The sequence below is a fragment of the Macrobrachium nipponense genome, chromosome 4 (assembly GCF_015104395.2).
Source record: "Macrobrachium nipponense isolate FS-2020 chromosome 4, ASM1510439v2, whole genome shotgun sequence".
Taxonomy (NCBI): Eukaryota; Metazoa; Arthropoda; class Malacostraca; order Decapoda; family Palaemonidae; genus Macrobrachium; species Macrobrachium nipponense.
This window is the reverse complement of record NC_061100.1, coordinates 32872726-32886703: the sequence shown is the minus strand read 5'-3', so window position 1 is coordinate 32886703 and position 13978 is coordinate 32872726. Positions and strand designations below refer to the sequence as shown.

General features: G+C 38.1%; 1 protein-coding gene across 1 annotated transcript; it reads right to left on the bottom strand.

The window, feature by feature from the left end:
- Positions 1–10779: 10779 nt before the first annotated feature.
- On the bottom strand, positions 10780–13268 carry LOC135211633 (GATA zinc finger domain-containing protein 14-like). The gene is made up of 3 exons (XM_064244914.1): positions 13187–13268; positions 11537–12437; positions 10780–11063 (listed from the first exon to the last, which is right to left on the bottom strand). Exons 1-3 carry the CDS (start codon positions 13203–13205, stop codon positions 10922–10924), a joined length of 1062 nt encoding a protein of 353 aa, XP_064100984.1. The 5' UTR covers positions 13206–13268; the 3' UTR covers positions 10780–10921.
- Positions 13269–13978: the final 710 nt, after the last annotated feature.

The window sequence follows — 13978 nt, the reverse complement described above, 5'->3', positions numbered from 1 at the left end:
CTAGACATTCTTATAAAATCCACAAGCCTTTAAAAAACTCATAACAGGGCCAACATCCATGTTGTCTCCTAAAATTTCAGATATAGTTTTACCATTCAGATGGTACATCCGCCTCTCATTTACATACCTGGTGCAGTGAACCAGAATGTGCTCAACTGTCAAAGGGCTATCACAGTGAACACACACTGGAGCACTACCACCATCAAGAAGAAAACTGTGTGTCATTCGGCAGTGACCAATCCTCAACCTTGTTAATATAATTTCAGTCCTCCTGTCGCTTTGATAGGATGATTGCCAAATTCCTACTTGAGGTCTAATTGTTTTTAACTTCTTATTATTAGCAAGAAGGGGAGATGACCATCGCTCCTGCCACTTTCTTAGTATATAGTTACGAATACAGATTTTCATATCAAAATGGGGGACTATTTGTATCAATTTCTCCTTGGGAACAGGCACTCTTTGCTTCTCGGTCTGCTTCTTCATTACCTGGGATCCCAACATGACCAGGAATCCAACAAAAACGTACTGTTTTATGCCTACAAGAAATGCGAAACAGCCACGCCTGAGCCTTTTGTACTAAAGGATGGGAAGAATTATAACTATTCAGGCTTTCTAGAGCACTTTTACAGTCTGAGTATATGACACAAGACTTCTTATTTGAATGATATGCTATATCTAGGGCTTTTACAATAGCATAGTTCAACTGTATATACTGAGGTAGCTGGAGGTAGCTTTGCAACATTACAAAAATTACTCCCCCGCTTGACTTTGAGCCATCTGTATAAATTTTATAGTCGTTATTATGAACTTCATCATGTTCTAAAAACAGCGACTTTATTTCTTCATTAGGGGGTGTTCTTTTTTACTATATTTTTCTTGCACAGTTCAGCTTTTGGTATGAACCAAGGTGGAATTTTGGAAGGGGCCAATTCATGAACATTCTGAGTCAGTATAGAATTTTCATTTACTGATGCATTTAGCCGGATCTGGAATGGAACAGAAGATCTTGGCTTGAATTTGCTAGCATCAAGTTGATTAATAACCTTATTTGATGGATTTCTAGCATTACTATTAATCCTCATCAAGTATCGGAGGCCTAATTCTTCACGTCATAAATCAAGTGGAAGTTGGTGCGTATCCACATAAAGACTCTCGATGGGGGATGTTGGAAAAGCCCCAGAGCAAATACGTAATCCCATATTTTGGAATACATCAAGTTCGTGAGTTTACTTTTTGCAAGCTGATGAATAAATCTGGCATCCATAATCCAACTTTGATCTACATAATGCATCATATAGTTGTAGCAAAGTTTTCTTATCTGCACCCCAGTTGAAGCCACAGACCATTTTCAGAAGATTGAGAGATTTCTTTACTTTGCATTTTAAATTTTCAATACGCTTAGACCATGTGAGTTTGGAATCAAAAATCATTCCTAAGAACTTGACATCATCCGCATATGGTAGAACAGACCCATCAAGTTTCAATTTTGGTATAACTTCTTGACGTCTACTCCTAGTAAAGCGAACAGCAACTGTCTTACTTGTTGAGAACCTAAAGCCGTTTTGTTTTGCCCATCGAGAGATAGAGTTGATGGATTTTTGTAAAATACCTGCAAGCCGATTCAGCATCATATGCAGTGCAAAAAATAGCTAGATCATCAACGAAAAGTGAGGCCTGTACAGGATTTGAAATCTCATTGATGATGCTATCAATGGCAACGGCAAAACAAGTTACACTCAGCACACTCCCCTGTGGAACACCTAGTTTGAATGGGGAAGATAAATGATTTCCTATTCTTACTCTTACAAACCGGTCTGTTAAAAAGGAGTTAATGAACCTAATCATGTTTCCTTGTATGCCTAATTTATGAAACTGCTTAATAATTCCGTGACGCCATGTTGTATCATAGGCTTTTTCTAAGTCAAAGAATACACCAATTGTCTGACACTGGTTTACAAAGCCCTGTTGAATTTGATTAGAAAGTCTTAGCAGAGGGTCAAGGGTAGATCTGTTTTTGCGAAAGCCAAACTGGAGTGGAGAAAGTAGTTTGTGTGTTTCTAAGTGCCAGACTAAACGAGAGTTGATCATCTTCTCCATCAGCTTGCATACACAGCTAGTAAGAGCTATGGGCCTGTAACTTGTTGTCTGATAAGGGTTTTTATTTGGTTTTTGAATTGGAATTACTACAGCAATTTTCCATCCTCTTGGTAAGATTCCAGTATCCCAGATTTTATTAATAATCTTCAAGAGGTATGTTTTTGCTTCCTCAGATAACTGTCGAAGCATTGCATACAGGATAGTATCCTCACCAGGAGAAGTATCATCCATTGAAGAAAGGGCATCTTGTAGCTCATGTAGAGAGAATTTAGCGTTGTAAGCTTCAAGATTACCACCAGATAAATCTAAAGGAATCTGGGTGTTCCTAATCCTCTGGAAGTCGGTTGAATAATTACTTGCACTTGAGATGTGGGAAAAGTGCTGACCTAGGTATTCAGCTACATCTTTGGGACTTGTTATCAGTGAATCTCCAACCTTTTAAAGAGGGTGTTTTTTAGGAGGAGAAATTTCCCTGCAAGCTTTCTTACTTTCTTCCAAACTACTCTGGATGGAGTTTTTGAATTGATTCCATTTATGTAATATATCCATGTATTTCTTTTTGCACTACGAAAATATCGACGCTGTTTGGCCATAGCTCGTTGATATATTATCTTAGCAGTAGATGCGCCACTTGACTTATATTTTTTATAGCATCTTATGGTAATTTTTCTGAGAACAGCACATTTCTTATCCCACCAAGGGACAGCAGGTCTTCGTAGTTTTCCACTTGTTTTTGGTATAGCAGCCTCTGCACTTGTTATCACTGTGTTTGAAAAATATTCGTATGCTGCTAAGTGGCATTTAAAAGATTCATAAGATTTGTCTAATCTTATACCCGTCTTATATTTAACCCAGTCTGCTTCCATTACCTTCCATTTTGGTGGTGCTTCTGTAGGAAAATTTCTCACGAACTTTAAATGGATAGGAAAGTGATCACTACCATGCAGATATTCATCAACAGACCAGTTAAAATCCAAAGCTATGTCTGAGGAACATATACTCAAATCAATAGCTGAATATGAATTAAAATGTATGTTATGGTAAGTCATCGTACCATCATTAAGAATCACAATATTATTATTATTAATAACTTCCTCTATCACTTTTCCCCCATTATCTATAGAGTCACCTCCCCACAGTGGATTGTGTGCATTAAAATCTCCTAGAAGCATGAATGGTGACGGTAATTGATTTAACAATGACTGAATGTCAGCCACTGAAAAAGCAGATCTAGGAGGAAGGTAAATGGAACAGACAGTAATCTGCTTTTCTAAAACTATGTTTAGTGCAAGTGCCTGTAAATTTGTAGTAAGGGGTACTTGAGAGTATTCTAAAGATTTATTTACAATAATAGCAGCTCCCCCATGTGCACGGTCACCGGCAGGAGGGACCGAGGAGAAAATCTCATAGTTAACCCCAGGATTAAAAAACTCTGGGCCTAATTTGGTTTCTTGCAGACATACTATACCAGGATTACTCTCTCTTAACAGAACTTTTAGCTCTTCTGCTCGTGTACGCAGTCCTTTACAATTCCATTGCAGGATATCAAAAGACGCCATTATGACGAGAGATTTTTAGTAGGCTGACCAAATGAAGAATATGAAGCTCTTGAAAGAGAGGGCTTTCCTGATGGAGATTTGGTCATGCTATTCTTTCTTGGTGGTCTATTCAGCCTCTCAGAGGAGGAAGATTTTTTCTGATGGCATAATTTTACATTTGCCTTTCCTTACTTGGGCTGGTGACAAAGGAGGAGATGTGGAATGGGTACGTGATCTTTTATTACCTGTATTTTCACATTCGATATTTACATGATGTACCTCTGCCACATGAGGTACTGAGGTCTGCAATCTTTCTTGTGGAAGGTTCCCTAAATCTGGGAGAGAGATTGCCTGGGATGCCTCTAGAGATGAGGCTACGGAGGCTTCTGAAGAAGCCCGAAAGACCCCTAAAGAGGGGGTTTGAGAAGCTCCCACAGAGGAAGCTTCTGGAGCTTGAACAATTTCAAGCTCTGAATCAGGAAGTTGTCTTGTTCGGGGGATGGAGCTCCTTTCCTTAGGCCTAGGAGCTAGATTGCTCATAGAAGGACGAGATTGATGGTTGTTTGCTGGGAGAACTAGAATGTTTATATTTCTGTTTCACCACATCACTATATTTAGTTGTCCTAGCTAAGAGCTTCTTTGCATAGCTCACACTTATGTGCTCTGCATGGGATTTAAGCAAAGCTTCCTGTTCGTCCTTATAAGATTCACAATTTCTATCTCTGGGACTATGTTCCTTTTTACAGTTAATACAATTTAACTGTCTTGAACACTCGCCATGCTCTGGGAGACAGCATGTGCCACAGAGCTTAGGTCTTACACATACTCGAGATGGGTGACCATAACCAAAGCAGTTGAAACATTGGAGTGGCCGGGGTTTAAAGGGACGTATATTAATTATTTCCTTTTCCACTTCAATCGAATTTGGCAAGTCTTCATCACAAAATGTAAATATAATCATAGATGACCTAGGTACTTTATAAACTTTCCAAACATTGGGAGGACACATATCAAGGATTTCCTCCTCTGAAAATTCATATAAGTCCTGGTGGAAGATGACACCTTTAGCATAGCTAAAATTGTAGTGAGGCTTGACTTCTTTGATAATTCCTTCTGGGGTAATCCTCCAGTTGGATATCATGGCTGCCTGTTCCACAGATTCTGCATGTACCAAAAATCTGTTTTGCCCAAAGCGTGTAATTTTTGAATTATTAATGCATCCTATTTGACGCTGCAAGTATCTCTTGAATAGTATTATGTTACCCCGGTTTTCTTTAACTGATACCACCAGCCATTTTGCAGGCTTGGGGGTTTTTGCTATCGATGTTTTAATTGTTTTGTTGTCTGGGTTTTTGGGGTAATATACCTTTAGGTTAGAAGGGGGCCTTTTTACTAAACCACATGAGATATTCTTCCTAGACTCCCTATATTCAGAGTAGGCAATCAAAGCCTCTTTATAATCTGAAAAAGTTATCCAAACCTTCCAGGACTGTAAAGTGTCTGCCAATTTAATTCCTATTGTCTTAATAGCTCCATATTTGCAAAATTCTTCATTTATTATTTCATATCTCATATCTAATGAGAGTGACTTAATGAATAAAGTAGATTAATCTTCCCCAGTCTCAATACTTGGGGAAATAAATGGTTCCAGAGTTACCACCAATTTTTCTGCATTTTCAGCCTCATGTCTCAAAGTCGATCCAAGTTCATCAATATTTGGGGGATTTTCAGTTTCCAAGATGGGTGCAGAGGTCTTCATCTGTGCCAAAACCGTATCATCAGAGGGCCCAGGGGTACTCGAATCTTTATTCCTACAACTCATAAAGATCGAATATATAAAAATATATATATATATATATATATATATATATATATATATATATATATATATATATATATACCTGAAAACCTTAAAAGATATCATCAGCCTTTCATGGAGTTTATTCCTCCACTAATGGCACAAGTGAGAAACTGACTCCCAAATGTCCACGTCCCTACCCTACCCCACAGGGGATGGCACAACATAATTAGAGTGGCCCAAGTGTAAGCCAGACCCGCTTGATAGGACTGAGAGTATTACAAAAATACAATCATCCCCACCCTAATTACATTATGGGCAAACCGATAGAATGCCGAGAGTCCTAAACCCAGAACCAGACCCCCCTGGAATCCGTGGTCTAGTCCTGCAGAATAGTTCCGCCTGATAAAACTCAGGTCCAAACATTATCGGGCAGTTGATGGTCCCACCACAGTTCCCACTATTTAGCTTCAGATATAAATCCATTCCCAGGCTGTGATACCTTTTCCCATTTGCCAGGTCCAACAAATTTTACAAAAAGTGGAAAATTCCACAAAATTTATTCCAAATATAACAATGTATGGGACTCTTTGGTTTGAACCCGGGAACTAATTCCTGGGGTTCAAGAGCCCCCTCACCACGGCAAGGTGGTCCCATATCGAGGCATGGATTGACTATAAGAAAGCCTTCGACATGATACCACACACATGGCTAATAGAATGCCTGAAAATATATGAAGCAGAGGAAAACACCATCAGCTTCCTCAAAAATACAATGCGCAACTGGAATACAATACTTACAAGCTCTGGAATAAGACTAGCAGTGGTTAATATCAGGAGAGGGATCTTCCAGGGCGACTCGCTGTCCTCACTACTCTTCGTAGTAGCCATGATTCCCATGACAAAAGCACTGCAGAAGATGGATGTCGGGTACCAACTCAAGAAAAGAGGCAACAGAATTAACCATCTGATACAAATACCTGGGAATAATGGAAGGAGGGGATATAAAACACCAAGAGATGAAGGACACGATCAGGAAAGAATATATTCAGAGACTCAAGGCGATACTCAAGTCGAAACTCAACGCCGGAAATATGATAAAAGCCATAAACACATGGGCAGTGCCAGTAATCAGATACAGTGCAGGAATAGTGGAATGGACGAAGGAAGAACTCCACACCATAGACCAGAAAACTAGGAAACATATGACAATACACAAAGCATTACACCCAAGAGCAAATACGGACATACTATGCATAACACGAAAGGAAGGATGGAGAGGACTACTAAGTATAGAGGACTGTGTCAACATCGAGAACAGAGCACTGGGGCAATATCTGAAAACCAGTGAAGACAAATGACTCAAGAGTGCATGGGAAGAAGGACTGATAAAAGTAGACGAAGGCCCAGAAATATACAGACAGGAGAATGACAAACAGAACAGAGGACGGGCACAACAAACCACTGCACGGACAATACATGAGACAGACTAAAGAATTAGCCAGCGATGACACATGGCAATGGCTACTGAGGGGAGAGCTCAAGAAGGAAACTGAAGGAATGATAACAGCGGCACAAAATCAGGCCCTAAAAACCAGATATGTTCAAAGAACGATAGATGGAAATAAAATCTCTCCCATATGTAAGAAGTGCAATACGAAAAACGAAACAATAAACTACATAGCAAGCGAATGTCCGGCACTTGCACAGAACCAGTACAAAAAGAGGCATGATTCAGTGGCAAAAGCCCTCCACTGGAGCCTGTGCAAGAAACATCAGCTACCTTGCAGTAATAAGTGGTACGAGCACCAACCTGAAGGAGTGATAGAAAACGATCAGGCAAAGATCCTCTGGGACTATGGCATCAGAACAGGTAGGGTGATACGTGCAAATAGACCAGACGTGACGTTGATTGACAAAATCAAGAAGAAAGTATTGATGTCGCAATACCATGGGACACCAGAGTTGAAGAGAAAGAGAGGGAAAAAATGGATAAGTATCAAGACCTGAAAATAGGAATAAGAAGGATATGGGATATGCCAGTGGAAATTGTAAACATAATCATAGGAACACTAGGCACGACGATCCCAAGATCTCTGAAAAGGAATCTAGAAAAACTAGAGGCTGAAGTAGCTCCAGGACTCATGCAGAAGAGTGTGATCCTAGAAACGGCGCACAAAGTAAGAAAAGTGATGGACTCCTAAGGAGGCAGGATGCAACCCGGAACCCCGCACTATAAATACCACCCAGTCGAATTGGAGGCCTGTGATAGAAAAAAAAAATAATAATAATACAGTGAAAGTTGGGCTGAGATCTTGGTGGGTCGAATTTCCTCTCTCTCTCTCTCTCTCTCTCTCTCTCTCTCTCTCTCTCTCTCTCTCTCTCTCTCTCTGTGTGTGTGTGTGTGTGTCTAGAAGGTATTTGGCTACGGCTGGTTTAGGCTGTTTCTCCTTATGATTGCATTTGTAATTTACCTTAAAATGTTCCTGAAAACGTATTTTCTCAGGGATTTGATGATGTAATTTATCTTAAAACAATTTCAAAAATGAATAAAAGAAATATTTAAACTCTCAGTTGCAATGAAAATCATTTGTATTTTTCCACTTATGTATATTGCTTTTAAATCAGTATTTTTTCAATGCACACCCAATTTATTTTTTTTTTTGGAGCACCTTTGCAACACCTGGCGTACCCTAAAGCAAGGGTTCCTCAAGGTTTATAATGCTTACATGTTAATGTATCCTTTATTTGAAACCCATTACGTTTTCATATTTTTCTCAACTTTTATAAGGATTTGAAATTCCATAAAGAATGAGAATTTTGTAAAGTTCAAAACCAAGTAAAAGATCTCTCTCATACTCTTTAACGTTATTCATAAAGATTATTAAACTTCAATGTTTTTACTGTGGAGGCAAAATGGTAGCCCCAGGGAAGGGCACACTGCATTGCTAATGAGACAGGCGAGAGCGCAGGTCAAACTTGCTCTTAAGCACTGTAGGTTAAATGAAAAACAACTAAGAGCCGATGTAATGTCTAGAAACTTAGAATCTGGTGATTATCCTCGTCTTTGGAAAGATATCCAGTCTTTAAATCCCAAAACTAAAAAGCTATCGCAGAGAGTAGGGGAAGCAGTCGGAGACGAAGCTATTGCAAGTATGTGGGGCGATCACTTCAACAATATCCTGAATTGCATAAATGATCAAGATTCCCGAAGGGATGTAGATATCCTCCTTACTGACAACATTCAATTTCATTTTGCAGATCGTATTACGCCAGGTAACATCAGCGATGCCATAAACAGCCTACCTAATAATAAATCGCCCGGCTGTGATGGTCTTCCTGCAGAGGCCTTCAAACTCTGCCATCCGATAATTTACATTTTGCTAGCTGACCTATTCAATGCGTGCATAATTCACCGGATTCTTCCAGACTCCCTACTCTTAGTTCACTTGATACCATTAATCAAAAACAAGCTAAAGGATGCAGCTGACCCTGGCAACTACCGGCCGATTGCAATCACAACGATCGCATCGAAGATACTTGAGTCTGTTCTTCTAGTTAGACTTCTCCCCTTTCTACACACCACTGACAACCAGTTCGGGTTTAAAGCAAACCACTCAACCGACACCTGCATCTACATACTGAAAGAATTGCTGAACTATTACCTATCATCAGCCTCTCCTGTTTTCCTTTGTTTTGTAGATGTGAGAAAAGCATTTGACAGAGTAAACTACCTGAAGCTCTTCCTGAAGCTGCATAAAAGGGGCACACCCCTGTGCCTAATTGGCATTTTACATTGCTGGTTCTCCACACAGCAATCCTGTGTCAAATGGGGTAACGTGTTATCTTACACCTTCGGCTCCCTAAACGGGCTTCGGCAAGGGGGCATTCTCTCTCCATACCTGTTTAATACGTACATAGATGACTTGAATGTCAAACTGAACTCGCTCCCAATCGGATGCACCGTCAATGAAACAACTATAAACAACCTCTGTTACGCCGACGATATGGTTCTGATTTCCCCATCAGTGCATGGCCTCCAACGACTCATCGACACCTGCAGCCAATATGCAGAGGAATTTGATATAATCTACAACGAAACTAAGACCCAGTGCATGTCGCTGCTCCCGAGATCGCTTAAGCATATTGCAGAACCTCAAATTTTCCTCGGAAACCATCGGCTGGAATTTGTGCACGAATTTCCGTATTTGGGTCACATTATCACTGACGACCTAAAAGATATGGCAGACATTGAACAGAGGCGTCGTAAACTATGTGCAGCTGGCAACATGATTGCAAGGAGGTTTGCCTTCTGTCACCGAGACGTGAAACTGCTGCTATTCCGCTCGTACTGCTACAGTATCTATGGGTGTTCCCTCTGGACGAACTATACCCGAGAGACCATGAGACGCATCACTGTTGTGCACAATGACATTCTGAGACGCCTCACAAACACTCCTCGCTACCACTCCGCCACACAGATGTTCATTGAAAACCACCTGGACAATTTAAAAATCATTGTTAGGCGAACAATGTCCAGTCTGGTAACCCGAGTGAGAAACAGCAGCAACTCGCTCATACAAAGCATCCTAAGGAGTGAAGCAAGAAGAAAATCTAAATTGTGGGAAAGATGGGAAAATGAGGCATTTGTCCCCGTAAAGGACTTAATCTCTGTATTGGCAAGATGTCATCTGCAGTTTTTGTCATTATTACATTTATTGCTGATATTTTAATTTTTCATTATTTACTGTGATTACTATCAAGTTAAAGTTTTATTTACATTTAATTTATGTATTAGGCCCTCTGGACCTGACTACTGTAGCCACCTAAGGTCTCTAGTTGAAATTTGAGTTATATCATATGTGCACCAACTGTTATTACTCTCAATGCATATTTTTTTTTCTCACCAATATTATTACTGTTATTTCCAGTATGATGAATACTAGCTTTTATGCTACCTCAGCTATTTTGTGGACAAGTGCCGATTATTCATTCTCTTTTTCTATTTTATCATGTCTCATGTATCTAGATTGTGTATGTTACTGTCTGTATTTTGTATACTCAATGTATATGGCCCCGAGCTGAAATAAAACATATTATTATTATTATTATTATTATTATTATTATTATTATTATTATTATTATTATTATTATTATTATTCAGGAGACGAACTCTATTCAGATAGAACAAGCCCACAAGGGTCATTATATGAAGTTCAGGCTTCTAAAGAGTATGGTATTCATTAGAAGGAATTAACAATAAGTAATGAGAAATTCAGAAATACTCTTACTGCCATCAAAGCTCCTTTAAGCCCTATTTATCATTCAGAAGGTTCGTAAATATCCATTTGATTCTGACATTTATTTTACATGAAATGTTTTAGATATGCAAAATATTTTTTTAGCCAGAATTTTTTCAGGTAAATGATGGACTCCATCCAAATTCATATATGACAAATCAGGTTCCCAAGGGATCGTATTGTGGCATCTTAGAGAGATTTCTCTTCAGGGAGACCGAATTCTTCGTTCCTGAAATAGAAGTTCTGGGCTTCCTGGCACGGTGTTGCATCGTACTCTGCCTTGCAGGTCATCTCGTTCTGGTCAAAGATGGTGCCCTCGCCGCACATGAAGCTTTAGAATGAAAGAAAGAGAGATAATGTGGTATATTAAATAGCCACTGGAATTCTACCTGGATGAGATTAGCATCAGAAAGTGAAAGAAAGTGGTATACTATTCAAAAAATATTTTCCAAGTCTTATTCTGCATTCAGATAACCTTCAAGTTACTATGGCATATCACAGAAGATGTCATAATAGTGGTAATTTTTCAGAATGCAAAAATAAAATTGGAAATTGAATATAGAACATGTATCAACTTCCTCAGGTTTCTTGTCTGTTTAATGATTATTTTTGCTTCAAACGCATGTTTCAAAGCTCCTTTTACTTTAAGATAACTTATTCGTTTAAGAAAAAAAAATCGTGATATGAGCATTTAAAAAACTTGCCTTAATCATAATTTTCTGATTACAACATTGAAGTATAAGTTCACCTAAAGGTTTGATCCCTGAAGTTCCCTACTTCTAATAAAATGTCTGGGGTGCTTACCTGTACTGATAAGTCTGAACTTCTCCATCAGAGAAGAGATAAGGATTGCAGATGTGGAAGACACGGCAGGAGTTGTCTTGGTCAGCATAGTAGCCATAAGGCCTCTCGACGCAGCTGAAGGAAGTGGAGATGCTTCCGAGGATGGCACTAGCTCCCGAGGGGAGGTTCAGGGGTTCGAAAACACCGTCGAATTCACTGGAGGAAGAGGAACCTGATCTGAACTGAGCACTGGACTGAGACTGACTTCCAGTGGAGAATCTGTTGTTGTCATTAGAACGGAAGTTGCTTGCAGAGTTTGACCCCTGGAATTGGTCACCTGAGTTCTGCTGGTTTCTGTTAGACTGCAAAAAAGCTATTCCAGATGGCTGCTGTCCAGAAGTAGTCTGGAAGCGAGTAGATGGAGTTAGCTGAACATTTTCCAGCAATGTGATTCTGTTCCTGGAATTGTCCCTTTCAAAGGATGTCTGCAACTGGTTCTGGGAATTTTGCTGTGCCTGAGAATTCTGGAATTGGTTCTGGGGGAAATTATTGTCGGTGTTGGTAGACTGGAATTGGTTTCCTCTATTCTGCTGGAGGGAATTCGAAGCAAAAGTATTTTGTTGATTTTGCTGAGACTGACCACTCTGGAACTGGTTGTTGTTCTGGAAAGACTGAGCACTACCTAAATTCCTGTCACTGCCAAAAGAGGCAGACTGGAAGTTATTGTTTTGGTCCTGGAAGTTGTTGTTTCCAGAGGTGGAGAAAGACTGTCGCTGTTGGTTGGAGTTATTGTTAAAGGATGATCGACTGGCTAAAGAACCTCCTTGCTGGAAGAATCCAGGACCAGCAAGTCGGACGGCTGTGTTGAATTCACGCCTCTCGTTGAACTGCGGCTGTGCAGTTGCAACGGTAACAGCAAACACTGTTCAGAAAGAAAAATAGTACAACGAATTGTTATTAAAGGAATAAATAGGTATACGTTTTAAACAAACACATAAAAAGAAAAAAATGAAAAACTATTCAGAGGTATACCATAAATACACACAAACACACATGTATGTGTTTGTCCGTGTGATATTGTATCATATGTTTTTTTTATATTTGTAAATATTAAGGTAGTAAAAAGATTTTTTTTTATCGATTTCCAAGTTTCTTAAATACCAAAATGATCAAAGTCCACTGTCTATCTTTTTATCCAAACCAAAGACCCAAAGTAGAATCCTGGCCCAAGAGTAGAATTCTCGTTGTATATCTGATAATTCATTTCTATTTTGATCTTTTTATTTATTAATCTGCTTATTTATTTCTCTTTCTTTCTTTCTTTTCTAATAGCTGTTCTCTTCTCTCTGTACTTCCTATTACCTTCTGTTACTTCTTTTAAAAGACCGCCATATTCTTTGGAAGCTTGAATTTCAAGTCAATGGCCCCATTAGGCTTCTTACATATAATAATAATAATAATATAATGATAATGATAATAATAATAAAAATAAAAATAACGATTAATATTATCCTAAGTTTAAATCATATATATATATATATATATATATATATATATATATATATATATATATATATATATATATATATATATATGATTTTTCATACGTGACTAAACAACAGCTTAAGTTTATCACAACATTTTCCTTACAGTGAACTGAACCAGACTCACAGACAAGGGAGGCCTTCATGGTTGATATCCTATCTGGAGGGAGATCCTTGTAGGAATGCTTCACTCCTTCTGCTTCCTCAGCCTTTATACTCCTCACCTCCTGCGCCTCTGAGTGACCCGGCAGGCAGGCAGGTAGACAGTAACTGGATACTCGAAGATAATCTAGGATGCTACACCAGTCATGCCCTTGGGAAGGCTTCAGTAGGTTATGATAGAAAAAAACTTTTGCTTTTGTGGTTATGTTTCTTTATATATATATATATATATATATATATATATATATATATATATATATATCGGTTAAGGGGAGATAGAAAAAATACCTTGATGGATTTTCTCTTCTGATTGATACTAGAGCTTATTCTTAAACTGTCAGATCTGTATATATATATATATATATATATATATATATATATATATATATATTTATTTATATATATATATTTATATATATATATATATATATAAATATTACATATACGTATACACATACACATGATATATATATATATATATATATATCTATATATATATATATATATATATATATATATATATATATATATATATATATATATATATATATATATATATATATATATATATACGTATATATACATATATGCGTATATATATATGTATGTATGTATACATGGTGTTCATTCAAATAAATTACAGAACGTAATAGGAAATACAGAAAGAAAAGCTAATTTATTAGAAAAAATAAATTATTATCCCATTGTATTCATAGAATTTAGATAAATAATTAAAGTACAAGATGTTCTTTTCATT